The 18,039-nt window shown below is 30.3% G+C and overlaps 2 protein-coding genes across 4 annotated transcripts in view; one reads left to right on the forward strand and one right to left on the reverse strand.

Moving 5' to 3' along the window:
* LOC148618972 (testis-expressed protein 47-like) lies at positions 1-17,859 on the reverse strand. 3 transcript variants are annotated; one of them, XM_088578436.1, is made up of 8 exons: positions 11,596-11,921; positions 11,414-11,486; positions 10,403-10,515; positions 9,380-9,643; positions 7,917-7,980; positions 7,147-7,248; positions 4,434-4,476; positions 1-944 (listed from the first exon to the last, which is right to left on the reverse strand). In XM_088578436.1, exons 1-7 carry the CDS (start codon positions 11,791-11,793, stop codon positions 4,448-4,450), a joined length of 843 nt encoding a protein of 280 aa, XP_088434562.1. In that variant the 5' UTR covers positions 11,794-11,921; the 3' UTR covers positions 1-944; positions 4,434-4,447. The 3 variants fall into 3 exon arrangements, with proteins under 3 accessions (XP_088434562.1, XP_088434563.1, XP_088434561.1); XM_088578437.1 differs by lacking the exons at positions 4,434-4,476; positions 11,596-11,921 and adding an exon at positions 17,738-17,859; XM_088578435.1 differs by lacking the exon at positions 4,434-4,476 and having other exon boundaries at positions 11,596-11,918.
* Positions 14,467-18,039, forward strand: part of LOC148618973 (myoglobin-like) — a 24,913-nt gene continuing 21,340 nt past the window's right edge. Inside the window, exons 1-2 of the mRNA XM_088577012.1 lie at positions 14,467-14,551; positions 14,771-14,826. Of these exons, the coding sequence (XP_088433138.1) occupies positions 14,467-14,551; positions 14,771-14,826 (141 nt within the window). The remainder of the gene's footprint in view (positions 14,552-14,770; positions 14,827-18,039) is intronic.

Genomic DNA, 18,039 nt, shown 5'->3' on the forward strand with positions numbered 1-18,039 from the left:
TAGGGAATTTCGAAATTTATTTACCAAGTATAAAACAAAGAACTACGGAAGTCCATTGAGCTCATTTTCGTAGTCTAATTTTTTTTTCGCGTCAACGTTATAACGCGAACCTTATGCGTAATAAGGCAAAATATTTCATATATATCACGAAAAAAGCGCATTGTGCAGACCGAGATTTTATATTTTTGTTCAAATGTCTATCATTTAACTGAAATATACGTAGCAGTGAGTTCCCTGTTTCTGTTTGTTTTCGCTTTTTTTTGTTTGTTTGATGTTTTTGGTTTCTTTTCGTCTAATTTTCATTCTTGATATAAAAGTTCTATAAATGACTTCGTATGACCAAACAAAACATAAGTACTACTTTATATAAAGAACAAAACAGTTTAAAATCTTCCCATTTCAACCTTCAACACAAAAAAGGAAAATTGAAAATTTTAGGGAAAAAATAGAAAGTCAAAGTGTAGAAATACAGGCGGACAAATCAAAGGTTTTCTTCTTCTTTTATATATATACATGTACATACAAGACAAACGTTTCGTGTTAATTGCTTAAATTTCGAGTTATTACGCCAAATTTTTTTGTTAGTCTACGAAAATGAACTCAGTGGGCTTTCGTAATGAACAAACGTAAAAAACGATATTTTCATTTTAGTTTTACAGTTTACCGGTAAATCTCATGTACATATAAGCAAGTCCTTAATAGTTATAACTCCATTACTTTTTGCTAGAAGATCTTGAAAATGGAGTGGAACTTTTAGTAATTAAACATAAACATTATACAGTTCAACCCTACATATTTTTCAGTTACAGGTAACATCTTAATTGTCTATACACAGTAATCACAGATAATTGAATATGAAACTTGAAATAATGAATCATGAATAGAGTGTTCAAGTACTAATCAGTTGTAAGGGAAGAGTCTAGTCGGAAGTGGCCACACTAACTCTGAAAAATAAAACAAAACATAGTAAAGCACTGAGCAATAGTGTAGATACAGATCTGTCAAACTAACCATAGAAAACGATATCAAAATAGACAACTCAAATACATCAATTGACCTCATTTATCTTAACCGAAGATTACCGAAGCTGATACATGTGGCAACATCATGACCAAAAAAGGAAAATGCTATGTGTTGGGCTTAAAAAGAAGATCGTTGTAGTAAAAAATCAATCCATAAGAAAGATAAACTAGAGGCTCTAAAGAGCCGAAATCGGCCACCTGGCTTGACAAGCAAAATTCGTATTTTTTGTAAAAGCGGTTTTGTTTTTTTCTTGGATAAAAGTCCCCTAATGCTCATACCTAAGGTTTTAGTCCCCTAATGCTCATACCTAAGGAACAATCTAATTAATTTTCATTGAATTCTGTCGAGTTTTGAGAAAAAAATTTGAAAGTAATAACACTAAAAATTGCACAGATAGATTTCATCATGCTGAACACCTTTACCAAGTCGGAATTATGATAAACATAACGGTTTTAGAGAAATATGCAAAAAAACTTCTCTCAGACCTCTATGTTATATTTTCAGTATGTTTTTCAAGTGATAAAAAAAATCCTATATGTTCTATGCAGAATATGCTAAGGCACATTAATACCAAGTTTGGTTTTAATTGGTCAACATGTCTAGTGTCAGAGGAGAAAATTTTTGAGTCATAACATTAAAAATAATAAAAAAATGCTGAAAAGGGACAATAACTCCAACATTGCTTAACAAATTTACTTTGACCATAGATAGAACTCATATACCAATTCAGAATTCTAATAAAACTATCGCTTTTGGAGATATACCCGAAAAACTTTTGTATGACCCCTTATGTTCTATTTTTAGTGACAACTGGCATTTTTTGAAAGATCGAAAATCCCAATATCATTTCTATGCAGAATACCCTAGAAACATTCATACCAGGTTTGATTATAATTGGTCCAGTAGTTTCAGAGGAGAAGAGTTTTGAAAAATTGTTAACAACCATGATGGACACCAAGTGATGGAAATAGTTCACCTGACCCAAGCTAAAATATGTATTTTCATTACACCAAATGAAAGGACCATGGGCAATAAGAGTCAATGTCAAAATTAAACAGTATAAGTACAGAAGTACTGTTCTGTTGACAAGGTCATGCACTTTGGCAGTGTCATAGACACATTCAAAACAAAGGCAAATTGATGTATTATTTACTATGTTTCCAGAAATGTTGGTGCTCTCTAAAAGAAGCAAACAAAGTAAATATGTTTTCATGGAAGAAACAGGTAATTATACTCATTTCAGATTAAAGATTGAGTTATCTTTCACTTGTTAGAGAAATTCTTGGTCTTTTCACTAGTTCAACTATACTCCACTTGTGACAAAGACTTGAATTTTTCAAACTCTTGAAAGATAGTCCTAATCTTTAATTTTCACTCATGTAAGAACTTATTATTTATTAATACTTTTAACAAAAAGTAATTTCTCTAGTAAATAGATTTGATGGTAGATTTAAATGGCATGCCATTTTTATATTTATTCCAATTTGTAGATATCTTCCATTTTTTAAAGAATATCTGATTAAATATACAAGATATCTTATATGATTTTGTTTATTAGATATCCAATATAGTTTATAAGATATCTTTTACAGTTAATATAATATATCATAAACTTTGTAAGATATCTTATACATTTTTGTAAGATATCTTATAAAAATAAAAGATATCTACTAAATTATATAAGATATCTACAAATTGGAATAAATATAAATATGGCATGCCATAAAATATATAAGATACCTCATGAAGTATATCAGATATCTCATAAACTTTTAAGATATCTCATAACCAAAGTGCTGTTAGCATTGGAGGTTTTTGATTTCTGTGAAAACTGTAGTATGAACGAACTTTTAAAGATAACATGATGTAAAGTTAAACTTTAATCATACATTTGTGTTTTCCATATTATTTAGGACTGCTTTTCCCTAATATGTAGAAACTGAATGTTAATATTTACTACTGATTTATGAAATATAAAATGTTATCCATATTTAAACAGTATCCAACTTCACAATCATTTTCAAATTTTGTTTCATTTCACCTTTTTCCTAAATCTTTAAACCTGTCCAAAAATAAATTTTCATTTACATTAAAAAAAAAACATTTTAACAAGTATTGATCCTACACTGTATTTATATTCAAATAAAAACAATTTCACCTTAAGAAAATAATGTCCTTAATGAATGTAAACTTATCCAAAAGTAGACATTTTTATCTATTTGAACTTTCCTGCCAATTTTACTTAGTTAAAATCACTACTCTTCACAGTTAATGTTTCTTGCCACATTACTGCAAGAACTTTATTCCCCCCAAATGAATTTTATTACTAAACATCTTTCAAGGCCAAAAAGATATCAGTTAATTTGAAGACTAGATCTAAATTTTATTTTGCAGAAATAATAGAATATTGTTGAGCTGAATAATTGGAAGAAACATATTTACAAGTTATAAAAGAGATATTAATTATATAAAAGGAATTACATTTGGACTATATTTTTGTGTAGAGTTCAGGAATAGTAGGGAAGTTCTCAGCATATATACCGGTGACATAAGGTATTTTGATTCTGAAGGATCAAAACCAGAAAAAATTGATGATATCTACAAAACTATACAAAATACCTAAAAACTGAAATAAATATAAATATGGTGTGCCATAAATGTACATGTATGTAGATACATATATACATTTATGGCACACCATATTTATGTTTATTCCAATTTGCAAATATCTAGTATAATTTAGTAGAGAAAATGAAGAAAACAAGACACCTAAATACATATCAATATACAGGGAATGCAGTAATCGTCATAACTGAGTGTAAAACCTCATCAAAGTGATTCAAGTTAGACAAATCTTTAGTTGGCATTAAATGTGATATTAGGCACCAACCATTTTATTAGCGAGTGTGGGGGTTACAAAAGTATGTAAAAATTTCCAAGCTCCGCCCCCACCCCCCCACCCCAATTTTTTCTTCTTAGCCTTGGGCAGAAAACAAATTTTGATTCAATATTTTTCTAATAATTGAACTATGTAGATTTTCAAATTAAAAAATTAAACTCCATATGTTGATGAAAAACAAATATGGACTTGCTTGAAAAAAGTTTCTTATATTACCAAACATAAAATCCCTGGCCCCCATCCTCAAGAAGAAAACGGTCTGTGCCTAACTGTAAACACAAATGGAAAGTTTCAGTGTTATTGTTTAAATAAAAATGTTGTTCTACTTTGAGGCACATGCTGATCTCATGACCATTTTATACTACCATGCAATTTAGGTTGGATGTTCATTCTTCCTAAGAACATCTTCATCACTACTATTAAATTACATTTCATATTATGTCAAAATGTCAAATAAATCTGGCATGCAAAGTTATTTAAATATTATTTTTAGTCAAAGTGTATAAATTACTCTGGACATATATTTCAGTATGGAACTTCATGTCCATCAATAACTGAAATAGTAAAAAAATAAAGACAAATAAGAACTCTTCTGCAAAACAACAATTGTATTGTTCCAGTGGAAATGGCTTTGTCTTCCACTGCTAAGGTAAGAAAGACTCTATCAATTACATATCAGTTTTAATATCTTTCAAAAACAAGCATAAAGACAAGCACTTTGTCCTGTAAACACTAAAGTTATGAAACCATATGTTTTAGAGTATTACTGTTTTGAGCCATATTGTGTATTCACACTTTAATATTACCAGTGCCTTTTTTATTTGAGAAACATTTCAAAAAAATAATGAAATTGAAAAATCCTTTCAACCAATTGATTCTAATTCCTTCATTATAAATTCTTCTAAGCAAAAGCATCCTGTACAACCTTAATACTTCAATGCTGACTAATGATTGGTCTAGTACAAATACCTGGTTAGTAAGAATGGGTTCCAGATAAAAAGCTAGTACATGGTGATTAGGCATGTGTTCAATGTTGTAGCAGCTTGTACCACAAACATCAAATTTTCACAGCTATAATACTTCATAGTTACTTATCAATAAAACTTTGATTGGTAAAAGTCTTGTGCATTTGTCAAACTTCTTGATTGAGGACATGTAATTTCTCTGAACTTTCACCATAAAAATATGATTGTGATGATTTGTATCAATATATGTGCACACATAACAAAGTTAGAAAAATATGTGAAATACAGCAAAGAATTTTGTATGTGATGTGTCCTTCATGTGAGTTGTATAAAGAATCCAGATAATAACCAGCCTTGACTAATGAATTGTAAAACTAAAAGGGTTACTGTAGAAAGATTCTTCTCCTACCAGAAACAATGTTAGTACTAAAAGGTAGCTAATGAATATATTTTTTTTTATAAAGAATTTCAAATTTGGTTAATGACATTTTCCTGAAACCCCAATTATAATGGTGTGATCTTACTACAGTATCCACTATCACATGAGATCAACATAAAATAAAAGACATTTATGATTATCACTTTCAATATTCCTAAATGCTTCAATTCATTTCATTGTCCTTTATTACATTGTTGAACTCATAACTCAGCCTATCATAATTTATTGTGATTTTTTTATAAGGCCAAAATAAATTAATTGTATGTTTCCTATTACACCCCCAAAAATTACATGTAGGAAGGGTAGGTAGGTATAACATTTTATTTAACAAAAATATTTTAATCTTTTTTTATTTTTTGACAGCTAAGGCACAGACTATGACTATTTTTTATAAAAAAAAAATACTATAAATTTGAGCAGAAACATTCTGTTTACTCAGCAACAGACAGAAAAAATATAATTCAATATGTCCTTCATTACTTAACAATGTACATTTTCAAATAGAAGTTTTGAGCCCCAGCTGCTACTGAATTTTTGTTTCCAACATAAATTCCTAGGCCCCTCCTTGAGAAGAAAATAGAATGTGCCTAATATACTGCACAGACACTGAAAGCCATGATGGTTGTTTGTAATCTTGGTTCTTAATTACACTTTCACATAAGAGTAATAGCTGTATTACTGAATGATTTGCAGATAAATGATATTCTAAATGAGAAACGGAGTAATTGCCACCAAAATGACAAAAAACCTGGATTTTTCTTTCTTCAATAAGCAATAAAATGTTTAGATTCAGTGAGGTAGGGTCGTGTAACCGGAAACACACAATTAATGAAAAGAAGCCTAACAAAGAAAAGACAAGTTGCTACAATATTTGAACACAACCATAGAGTGCAGGGTGACTTAGTTTGTACATTTACCTTCTGTAAATAATGAAAGAAAAAGAAGACATTATGAAATATTGCTTTGTGCAATATACAAATCATATTAACAAATAATGGTAATTCCAAATCTCTATCAATAGTTACAAAACCTTCATATTTATTTTTTTTTCTTTTTCTTCTTGAAAAGAGTATATGAAACAAAAGGAATTCACTTAATATACATATTTCATTACACAGGTTGGTCAAAAGAACAAGTAAATAATTTTGAATACACAGGCACTTATTTTGGATTTTTTACCATAAATACTAATAGTTAGTATATATAGTAACAAGAAAATTCTGAAGTACATGCCTGTGCTTGAGTGGCTTGAAAGTATTTCCCAAAAAATGATGTGTAACATTTAGCATTTTTAATATGTATTCTATTTTTAATAGGTACTGTAAAGTTGATTACTTTCATGGGGTCCTTATTTCAGCATATATAAGCAGTATGTCTGAAAACGCCAAATAAATTCTGCAAAATATTTATTTATTGTAAGCTTCTCGAAATCACCAAATTTGACACCCATCAAATAAGCCACTATACAGTACTTGGAATAAAAAAAATAAATATGACATAATCACTAGAAAAACAGGTACATTGAGAAAGCAAATGTATAAAACATGAACATAATAGAGACTCAAACAATCTTAATACATGTACTTGTAGTATTTCTTGTTTTAATAATGTATTCCTTGAGACATAACAGAACAAACAACACAACTTCTAAAACATTCTTTAAAAGAGTGGTTACATTCATATGAGGACTCCTTGGTCTTCCCTTATGTAGTTCCCTATGTATACCTCACCATAAATGTACTTAATATGGAAAGTCTTAACAACTTGAAAACTGGACCAAATATAGAAAATGTAAAAACTACAATAGAATCAAAACCTACCACTGTCCAGTACAATATCATAGGGCTGTTCATAGATACCAAGGTATTCTGGTACTGTCATCATACAACTATCATCTTCCTCTAATAGGAAATGTAACATAGCTGTAGTAAAAAAGCAGGAAATGCAATATAGGTAGAGTAAAAAAATCAGGAATTGTAACATAGCTGGAGTAAAAAAGCAGAAATTGTAACATATCTGCAAGAAAAATCTGAAATGTAACATAGTTGTAAAAAAACCAAACATTCAAAGCCTCCACATTTAGTTTGTAGCAGACCTTGTATATGATAGTATCAGGAGCAGATCTAAGATTTCAGGTTATGGGTGGTGTAAATAGAATTAAAGGAATATCAAAGCCAGGCAAAACAACTTTGTGGGGGGGGGGGGAACTGGTGAAAACCATGATTTCATACACATTTTTTATATTTTCTTAATAACATGTGGGGCATACGCCTGGTATGTTTTTCCTTGGATCCACCTCTGAGTATAGTTTTTCAATTTTTCAAAATAAAGTAGTTTTCATAGCAATCTATGTAGCTCTTATAAGCAGAATAATAATAATGAGTGCTCCCTTGTTTAACAATCAAACTTCTAAACTAAAAAGCTGAACATATCTTTGGTCACAGTTTCAAATTAACCAAAACAGGAGCATGAAACTTTACCATAGTTTTATTATTCCCATCAACCAGTTACTTCTGTAACTTCAATACAAATATACTATTTTTACCAGTATAATTCATCTGAAATATCTGTGTTTCTATAGAAATAATACCTTGTTGTGGCAGTAAGTCTGGTACTTTGGAATGCAGCTGATCAAAGGCATTCTTGATATTTCCCTAAATAAATAATAAAGACATAAGGATGACAGCTATACAGACTTTTCTTGACAAATAAGTTAATTTGATTTGCAATCAGCCTTCTGATTTGTTGTTAACATGCATCCTTTGATTTCTTAATTGATTTGGATCAAAATCTAAAATAGGGGTGCACAGTGGGAATATGTAATAAAGATTCTATGAAAGATTCTTTAAATTCAATTCAGTGGTGTAGGAAGATTAATGGATAAGAGATGAATACCCCTTTATGTAATGCAAGGAAGAAAGGACAGAGTTAGATGCTAACAGTATCCCAGCAGTCCTGTGCCTACCTAATTTGACAGAGGTCGTCATAGAAATTCAAACTGGTAGTCATTTGAGCTATCTTAATTAATTCTTATTATTAATTAGTCCTAAGGACAGCACTGCAAAATAATTTTGAGGGCTACCTTATTTATCTATCAATCAAATAGTCATGTGGGACACCTAGAGAGAAAAGTTAATGTCAAACCCTGACAAGCACTCCGCTTTGCAGTTCATGAAATGTAAACTGTCCAAATGTTGGTTATATTGCAAAACTTGGTCAAAAATTAAATACAATCCTTAAATATACTCTGTTTCTTATAACACACTAAAGAGAAATATGTTGAAAATGAAAGTAAGAAATGTGCATATTTATATAGCAGTTACTATATAAAGCATATATGGCAAGTAAACAGGTTTAAACGCTAATAAAAATCCTATCATTCAGTTAAAAAAGTAAACACAGCACTTAATAGTAAAAGATTGGAAATAGAAAATAGGAATGAAAGAAAGAATCCTAAACTTCCAAAAACCATCCAATTATATATATCTTTATTTCTCAATAAACCTGTTCCGTCCACCTACAGATATCTTTAATTCTCAATAAACCTGTTCCGTCCACCTATAGATATCTTTATTTCTCAATAAACCTGTTCCATCCACCTATATATATCTTTATTTCTCAATAAACCTCTTTACAGTGGTATAGAGACAGTTAATATAACAATATAGTACTAATGGCAAAATATATGATATGTAAAACAACATAATTAGGAATATCAGTATCCAAGAAGGATGAATATTTTAGGTCCTAATTATTTATACAGAACTTCTTAAAATGGAAGTAAAGATTAATTTTCTGTATTTTAAGCTTATGGAATTACTCTCAATTTGAAAATCACTGAATACAGTCCCTAAGACTTTTCATTGTCATATGGATATTTATTTCTCCCATTCCATGCCAGTGATTTAAAATACATGACTTTCAACCACCAGATTCAATAACTGTTAGAGATTTCCTGCCATTTCTACTAATTTAATGGGAAGACTTTATAAATACTTCTTTACAATTGTGTTTGAACTTAGGTTTCAAAAATTTTTTTATATACTGTCTTACCTTTGGAATTTTGGAAAGGTGATTTCCTAACTTTAAAAGCTGAACCAAGCAATCAAGAACAATTTTATCTGTTGATTCTGAACTGTCATAAGAGTCAAGTCTGGCTGATTGTATTTCTAATGTTTTAAACATCCAACTTTGATAAAGTCTTTCAGGGATATTATGTGAAACTACCAGAATTTTTACTTCAGAAAATATGCCATTGCTAGAGTCTATGTTTCTTTTACAGTCTGTCATTACTTCTCTCAGCATTTCTGTTGTTGTCTGTAATAAGAAGTGCTTTATACAAAACCACTGTAGTTTATTTTCTATAGAGCAATAATCATATCTGGCAATAAGCCATTTTACTTTGAAAACTTTTGCAGTAAATAAGCATCCCATTCCATTAATGAAAATATTTCTGTAAAGTCACATTTTTTATGGTATGTATACATGTATGTATACTGGCAAAATGTCAGAGAACATAGTAACTAATTTAAACATTAACACAAGTTATCTCCCTTTACATTATAGGTTAAAGCACAAACTGATAGAATCAATCATTACTCAACTAACAATAGAAAAATACACAAGTATACAACAATACATGAGTCACTGTTGGGGCTGATTACTTTCAAGCATAACTGATTACATCATAATTACTCAAAATTGATGACATATATTTTTTTCCCTTGCTAAAATCAATCAAAATGTTAAGTTAAATAAATAGTGTGAACAGGGAAAAACTACTCAGATAATCTATTTTAAAAAAAGTAATCACAATCACATCACTTTTTCACACAGTAATCAACTACATAAGTTTAATTGTAATCATTATTTCAATGATTACTGATTACACATGATTACAAAGGAAAATATAATTGATTACAGCTGATAATGAATGTTAATTACAAATACCCCTCCCTGTACATGACTACAATTTTACTTTCTCCTTTTTTTGCTCAATATAAAATGCATGCATGAAGTAAAATATTGTTTTACATCTCTTCAACTTAAATATTCTTGATCTTAATAATAGCAAACCTCTACGATGTGGACTATATGTTTTGTATAGACCAACAATAATCCTGTGATAGTGACATGTTCTGAGAACTGCTGGGCATTCTCTAAATTCTTCTTCAAGGTTTCATGGTAAGCTGAGATAAATAATACAAAATCAACTAACTTCTATCTTCTTTATAAACATAATGTTAGCTCAATATTATCTTACCTCACTTAAAAGAACACAAAATATTTAGATGAACTGGTGAAAGTGTTGACACTACTTCATACAAAGACAGATGGACACTTGTGTGCCCATAAACTATTAGCGGTAATATTGTGAAATTTAATGTTTTTGTTCTCCCAAAAATATTGAAATCAAAAATTTCCATGGTTCTTCTGATCAGGACTAAGTGATTTCTAATTTAATTATTTCAATATATTTTGTAACTAGCAATAGCATATACTACAATCATTATTTCTATAAACATTTAAAAAAAACTTGAAAGCTTCATCTCAAAAGTTATTAGGTAAATACAGAAAGGATTTATCTCTTATCACTGATATACAACTGTTTATTAAATATTTCAGTTGTTTTTCAACCAAGATATTTCCAATATCAATCATTGAAAGAATGCATGTAGAACTAACTTCTACCCTTGAAAAATTAAACAAACTAAGACACATGTAAACAATTCTGTCAGTTAGAATAGTCTTATTTGGACTTAATGTAAATACACCCTTCAAACAGTAGTGAGTTATTAGTTAGAAACAAAAGATAAAAAACAAATATGTCTGATTGTGAAAAATGCGATAATACAAGTTATTACTTCAACCCTTATTGGCTAATTTAATAGAAGTTTTTTGAAGCATTGTCTGATTCTACTTTATTAATCATTTCTCAGTTTAATTTGCTTTCATTTATTCCAACATATACTTAGATACATGAATGAAACTTCTTCTAAAAAAAGTTAATGAATAATCCTAAAAAGACAGTTTTTTTTTACAATTATATTTAATGAAAAAGATAATTATAATTCACTGATTACAGACCTGCTATTTTATCTGTATCCGAATCATCCTCCCTCAAACGAGCAATGTAGACCATGCGATGTAATAAATTTTTCTGAAAAAAAAAAAAAAAAATTTAATATAAAGACAAAATGTATTCTGCTGTTTTTTTTTCCAAATTGTACAGAAATTCTGAAAAGCAAAAACAAACATAAAATTCCTACCACTTGATCAAACTCTCCATATTTAACTTCGTAATAATTCTTCTTCGGCCAATCAAATTTGATTTCAGGAGTTTTCTTCTTCTTCTGCACTTTCTTCTTAAACCTCCTTTTATTCTGAGGTCTATCATCTCCAAATTCATCTATTTCCTCCTCTTGCCCAGAGGCTGTGTCAGGTTGAGGTGTTGAACTAGTAGCCATATTGAAAAACAATTTTATAGCAACCACTCATAAATCACCTTTTCCGTCTATTGAGAAGATTGGTATGTACCAGTAAAATTTGTTGACATAACTATAGAGGAATTCCCTAACAACCCCAGATAATAGTTTTATAGAGAGAATATCAGGTCTATAATTTACAATATTGAGTATCTGATTACTACCATTTAACTACTATTGACATATTTACTTTTCTTGCATATTGGTCTTTTCAATCTGTTATCTGGATTTTATTGTATAAATACCTTGTGATAGAGAGATTCTATGTCATATTAAAAGCTTTAGAGCCAGAAACAAGGTGAAGTGGGTAAGTTTTTTTTAATTAAATTTGCTCTTTTTACAACAAAGAGTTTTTTTTGTCATTTTATTTATATTGTTGAAACTGTGTTTTCTACATGTACTAGTAGTAGAAGAATCCTTTGTAAGTATATCTTGGCTTTAATTATTAATGGATTTAAAAACCTTTAATTTGGCTATACATGTCCTTGTATTTCTTTTAACAGTTATCATATTTTACAAAGTCACAAAAATGTCTATTCATCCTGTTTTACTGTAATATTAATACTGATAATTTATTAAGTCAAAGCTCATTCTCAGTCCCTGTGCTATCAAAAAAAGTTGTGTTGTAATTTAAATAATTTCATTTAGAATAGCATATTAAAATGTTCTTGAAATGTTGCTTAATCATTTGCAGTAATTAAGATTAATATTTTTTTTTAATTGCTACAGAAGTTTTTGGTTAATGTTTAATAATCTTGGAAGACGTTACCTGATTACAAAATAATCAAAATTTATAAACTACATAAATTATGCACAGAAAGTATACATATTGAACAAATCTACCACAATAACGCTGTTGAAAGAGTTGAAATAAAACCAGAATGGATATGGTGAATATGTCAAAGAGACAACAACCCCCTGTGGGCTGAAAAATGTCAGCTCTAGACCACCCATGGGTCTTCAAAGAATGATGATGAAACCTTCACACCAGCTGTTATTATTATATGCAGGTACAGCATAGTTGTCCCTATCAATTCCAGCAACATAAAAGTAAACTGAAAGTGAAAATGAAACAATACATACACAGACCAGAAATTCCTGACTTGGGACAGGTGCAAAAAATGTTGCAGGGTTAAAGTACTTTAGCATGATCAAAACCCTCCCCATTTTTAAATCTGGCCAATGTGAAAAAAAATATTACACAATTTAACACATATAAAAATCAGTTTAAAGTGGTCTGAGTCCCTTGTAAAAGCAGAAAAAACAGAAACTTATTACACAAGGACTACATGTACCAGAAGTTAATAAAAATTGAAAGTCTTGCATGCAATTTATTCAAGTTTACACCTTTTACCAGATTTATTTTGAACTTCACTTATGAATTGGATTAGTTAGTGTTCAGTAATTTTGTTGTTACCCTTATTCCAGACAGACCTGTCATATCATCAGTTTGAAGTACAAATAACAATGTATACTGTAACAACAACAAAGTAAGTTTTCCATGATAAATAGCAGGGATCGACACTAGCGTAGTCCAGTAGTCTTGTGCCACCCTAATTTAGAGAGGAATCCTCAAAAATTGCCATGGTAGTCCTATGGACTATCTAAATTTTGCCTTATTTTTCATAAGATCTGAGAACAGAACCGTCCTTACTGTGTAGACTACCTATTTTATGTATTTTATGTCTGAAGTAGTCCTATTGACCACCAAACAAACGAATAGGAATTCCACATACACCTAAGCAGGTACAGGTTTTGATTTGCTGGTACTCAGTATGTTGTTTCAGTTTTATAATTTGAACCTTTTTTTACCGTTATCCCATTCTATTCATGATTTGAAATAAAAAAAAAAAAAAAAAAAAAAAACAAGACCAGTAATAATTATGTGGAAATATATATTGTCTCTGAACATAAAAATATATCTGAAATGCTCTGTAATAATGGCTCCCATTGCAATATCTCCAATCTTATGCATGTTGATTACAGCTCTGACCTCAATATAAATAAAGAACTTTTCTGGAAGGAAAGTAAATGTGAAAATCGTCTTCTAACTAATTCTCTAGGCAGGTTCAGTTGGAACTTCAACGAGGTAGGTGCAACACTTTTACATAAAAATTTTGAACTGTGAGAGTTCATTTATAGGAAGGTGTAGCATTTTGCCTTGTGGCAGGACAGCCAACCTGTGTTGTAGCGGGTAGTAGATTAAAATAGCCAGTAAAATGACTTGGCTATAGGATTTGTTGTCAACTCAAACGGTTTGTAGCTGGCCTGACTTGAAGAGGTCTAGGGTTCCATCCTTTTAGCCAAACAAATAAAAATAATTGAATAAAGGTCACATCCCAGTAAATATAGGTTATTCTAATATTTTCTGATAGTCATAGGGTCTTTTCTATTTTTTGTTTATTAAAAAAATTGAATATGGTTTAAAAAGTTTGAGAAATTTTTGCACTAAACCCTTCATTATCTTCATTATTTTCTTGAAATAGATGGTCAATTGTGTCTTAAATGTATGATTGTGTGCATTTGTTTGATATTTGTTCCAGAAATATACAGATTATGTAACTTGAAAAAGAATATTGCTAGGGATGCCCATGAGGGTTAACTGAAATTTCAAGTCAAAGTATGGTAAAGTCATGGTGCTCATTTTAGCAGGCAATGCCTACTCCAAATTATTCCATGTTAGGTTTTGTACCCAGTGGGTTGTCCAATGATAAACCAGAAGTAGATTTAAAAAAAGTTGGTTTGTTCTGGTTAATGCCAATTATGGAAAACAAGCCTTCTCAGTACTCTCATGTCACAACCTCACAGATTGAAATACCAATTAAGCTACTCCAGCAGTGCAAGTGGTTGTCTGGCAAGCTATTCCTGAATTGGTGCCATCCTAACTTCTAGCATCTGACATAATGAAAGTCACTGCAAATGTGAATAAGCTAAACATGTGTTTCAAAATATTTTACAGGGTTTTCACTAGGATTTTTACATGATGAGTCCTGGGACACATCACGTTTTGGAAAGGTGAGTCCCAGATGAACATAGTGGGTCCCACCCTTTTTCCTGGTTTAAAACCAGTTCGAACATTTCATTCATTATTTCAGTGTGTACATCAGTACTACATATATGTATGTACAATCATACAAAACCATATCTCACTACAATTATGCATGTCATCCATATCAAATTGTGTTGAGTAAACACAGCATCTTTTTTTTTATTTGAAAACACACTTATTCTGCTTGCTGGCTTCATGACATAACTCCATATATAATGTGTATTTAGTTACACGAACCTACATGTAACTACATTTATAATACTAATGGCCTTGAAACTTTCGTTTAAAGAAAGGCTACACTCATTGTTGACTCATGTTGAAACTGAAACATGTACCAATATTGAAATAACAGATCACTGTAAAGAAACCCCAAATTTTTATTGGCTAATGTGGAAACAAAAAACAAAAAAATTAAGGGTCATGCACCTCCTTGTCACAGAACAGTTGTGGCTTCAAAGCCAGTTCATGATCATGCGAATTCTGATATTGTGACCTAATAAATTGTTAAACAAACAGCTTTCTGCTTTGCTGATTTAGATGTATGGCTTCATTTTTTTTTCAACACTGAATATACATTGTATCTTAATACATGCATATTAAAATATAAGTCAAAAAACTTCATTAAAGACACTTTTGATACTCCAGTATATGTAATTAATCTTTTCCTTTTAAAAGGAAAACAAAAAATGTCTCAACAAAATATTGCAAGTTTCCTTTCCTCATTCGAAATAGGACTTAAAACATTAGTTTTAATAAATTTGGCATTTGTCTGATCTCAAGCTGTTACTCCAAGCCATGCAATCGCCACTACTGTGTAAAAATCCATCAGCTAGACAGACCCCCACTGTGACTTGGTATAAGTCTTGTGCAGTATTCACAGTTAAACATAAAAGAAACAACTAAAACCTAATTTTAGTGAATCTTAATTGCTGATAATGAGTGTGAACAAATCATCTTTCACCTAGCTGACCCCATGCCATATCTTGATCAAGTTCCTGTGCATTATTCACATTTCAATCGTAAAACAAACAACAAATGCCTTAATTAAATGAATATCCAAAGAAAATTGTCAACTTTGAAGTAAAGTTGCAACATTTAATTGAAATGATCTGTATTTCTCATTTTGATTATGCAATCGAGATGTCACAAAAGTACAATGTACAAGTAACAAAAAATCCAGTTCTGAACAGATTCAAAGTGAAATAAATCTGGTTCTTCCTAATAGAACTTGTTTTACTCATGTTGAAATTATTCAGCACAATTTTTTATTAAATACTTCCTAACTTAATGTTTTTGGTAAGAAAAAATCGTATGGTGAACATCATGTATAAATAACTTGGTAAACTTCTGGTTGTCCAGTTGTTAAAAAATGTTGAACAAACAGATTTTTTCCATGATTTTTAGGATAGTTCTAATGATTTTTAAATAAAATTAGGGATGTTAGGATGCAGCTGACAGGGTTCATACACCTTTTTTGCTCCAATTTTCCAGGACTTTTTTTAATATTCCATACCCAAAACCACAAACAATTGCGCATCTTTTTATAAGTTTTTCAATTATTGTAAGCATATTTATGTACGCCAAATGTTTTGAACACATTCATAAAGCTGGTATGTGTTACCATTATTTCTAACAGGAGCAAAATCTAAGGTTCTAAAGTTCCAGATTTACCCAGATTAGACTGCTTTGACCTATACAAAATTTGCACTAATTTTGTGAATATTTCAGCCCTTCAATATATTTTGGCCAATGTAGCTGATGAGAACTTAAGGTTCAAAACGTGACGGAATTTTGTTAACCTCGATATCTTTAATGACCGTATTTTGTTAACCTCAATATCTTTAATGATTGTATTTTTGTTTTATAAGGTCATGATGTATTGATGCCGGTTAAATCTGCTTATCCTTTCTGACATTTACCAATGGAAACCAGTCCCTGAACACAGATTATTCCCCCATGACTTACCTTCCCAAACGTGAGATAAAGAAGACTGTAGATTGCTTATTTCAACACTTAATATCCAACAAGCTTTTTTTTTGCATCCTGGAAGTGTGTATGCGCCTTATTGAGAACCCTGTTTTAAGACTTTTATTTACACAAAAGAAGTTTAACCCACCGGAAATCAAACAATAAAAATCCCAATTTTTTGTCAAATACCTAGAAAAACATTTGTAATGAAGTCGGTTATCAAAGTGACCAGCTATTTTGAACTATGTCACTCATTTTATGTAATACTATATTTTTTTTGGCAAAACAAATTTAAAGTTGGTAGTAGCAATTCGTTGGTTAATTTAATATTTTTGTTTTGCTAATCAAAATTGGTAATTTTATTAACCAGATTTACCCATTCAAAATGCTGAAAACCATATGAGAAGTTCATTAAAACTGATTTTATTGAGGATTTCCAGGATTGCTGGATTTTCTCATCAGGTAGGTCCTTTTGTTTTTCTTCTGCTATACATGTAGTCACCTTTTCCTGTGTTAGGATAAAGAAACTGTGTAAAATGTTTTAAATGGTAAATACTTAATATTTTACTGTAATTCTACCGATTTCAAAGAATGTCAAAAAGAGTGGTTTGAGATAAGGCGCATGGAGGAATGGAATGCCAACACCTTACACTGTTGGAGTACAAATGAGCCTGCTCAGAAAATTCACACTAAAAGTGTCTATAATGGATGATCCCATGAAATACCAATACAAAAATAAAAAATGATAGTAACACATGGTAAATCATTCGCAAATTTATAATGACTGTACCCTACATAAGTCTTTGGAAATCCAGCTGATCGTAGTATGTTTTACTTTTATGAATAATGTAGCAAATGTGAACGATTTTTCAATTTTAAAAGTACATATCGAATTAAGTATATGTTAACCTTATTCAAAGCTTTGTTTCGATCTTCAATAAGTTCTAAAAGTGATGTTCTGTGAGCATCCAAAACAGAATCTGCACGATCGGACGCCATCTTGTATATTTTCTCTATAGTAACCAAATTTGTTTTCGCATTTTCTTGTCAAACACGGTTTATCTAATTTGTAAAGCTATATATTAATCAGTTTTGATCAATAAGTTTAACTTTGTTCGATTATGATTATTATAATCGAATACAATTAAGTGAATATCTGATATTATAAAAGGATAAAATCAGACTATATTCATTTTGTAGTTTCGCATTTA

The sequence above is a fragment of the Perna viridis genome, chromosome 4 (genome assembly GCF_037379345.1).
Source record: "Perna viridis isolate PV_CMFRI_1.1 ecotype Kerala chromosome 4, ASM3737934v1, whole genome shotgun sequence".
Lineage (NCBI taxonomy): Eukaryota > Metazoa > Mollusca > Bivalvia > Mytilida > Mytilidae > Perna > Perna viridis.